At 23.9% G+C, this 1,132-nt stretch overlaps 1 protein-coding gene across 1 annotated transcript in view; it reads right to left on the bottom strand.

Moving 5' to 3' along the window:
* The window catches only part of LOC108549138 (sphingomyelin phosphodiesterase 1), a 4,754-nt gene that overhangs the window by 3,421 nt on the left and 201 nt on the right, over positions 1 to 1,132 (bottom strand). The window contains exons 2-3 of the mRNA XM_017902395.1: positions 554 to 864; positions 96 to 476 (exon numbers count right to left, since the gene is read on the bottom strand). Coding sequence (XP_017757884.1) covers positions 96 to 476; positions 554 to 864 — 692 coding nt within the window. The remainder of the gene's footprint in view (positions 1 to 95; positions 477 to 553; positions 865 to 1,132) is intronic.

Raw genomic sequence — 1,132 nt, 5'->3', positions numbered from 1 at the left:
TTAAATAAAATTTGATGAATTAGAATTAAATGTATACTTAATAATTGTTTAAATTTTATAAATTAAAAGATATAAATTACTTATAGTATTAGTACCTGATGTATATCTTTTATGTGCTTTAAAGCATCAGTAATTGCATGCCATGGAGTATCGCAAGATTTATAGTCTCCCCAAAACCCAGCAAGTGATGTTATACCAGTTTTATTTTGTCCTTTTCGACAACATACTGGTTCTCCACAATTTGAATTACCATTTGGTTCATAAAGAGGATCGTAATGAAGATCTGTTATTTGTAAAATTTTCATTTGTTCTTGTGTTTCATTTTCAGTAATTATTATATTAGGTTTATTATTGATATCAATATTCCAAATAAATTCAGGATCCTTTAAAGGACAAGATTTTGATTCTAGTACAACACCACAAATTGTGGTAGCTGTCAAGTTTGGCTTGGAATCTACTATATATAGAATGACAGGCTACAGAAATAAAAAAAATGATAATTTATATACTAATTATCAAAATATTTTGATAAGTTTATTTAAATATGACTTACTAAGTTCAATTCAATAACTCCTTTACAAACTTTTTCTGTCTGAATATTTAACAGTACACATAATTTAATTATTTTGTGTTTTATATTTTCTTCAGACATTCCTTCATGTCGTAAATTCATAAATGTTTTCACAATTCCTTGACATATTATACATATAGCTGTATTTGAAGTTGCAGTTAAAGATTTCCAATCCAAGTTCTGAAATTCTGTAGGAATTCTTAAAGATTGGATCATATCTTTAAACAATTCTGTTTCATGTTCTAACTTTGCCCATAATTCAATTTCATTTGTAAACAAAGACACATCTATATCTGTTAATGAATAAATTTTTTATGTTTTAGTGTATTGTAAACTCTACATATTTATTGTATTGTACTTATGAAATAATCAAAGAAGTTCTTTTTTTTATTTTAATTAGCAGAAGAAAATTGACATTTATTAAGATAAATTAGATTTAATTCTTCAAATATCATTTAATACGTATTCAGTAATATGATATTTGATTCTATTATTAATGCAAATTATATATCTACTGAACAATATAGTTTTTATACTTTGTAAATATTATATATTTTTATT

The sequence above is a fragment of the Eufriesea mexicana genome, unplaced genomic scaffold (genome assembly GCF_001483705.2).
Source record: "Eufriesea mexicana isolate 0111107269 unplaced genomic scaffold, ASM148370v2 scaffold1824, whole genome shotgun sequence".
Taxonomy (NCBI): domain Eukaryota; kingdom Metazoa; phylum Arthropoda; class Insecta; order Hymenoptera; family Apidae; genus Eufriesea; species Eufriesea mexicana.
The sequence above is the reverse complement of the archived record's forward strand: the minus strand, read 5'-3'. Positions and strand labels throughout refer to the sequence as shown.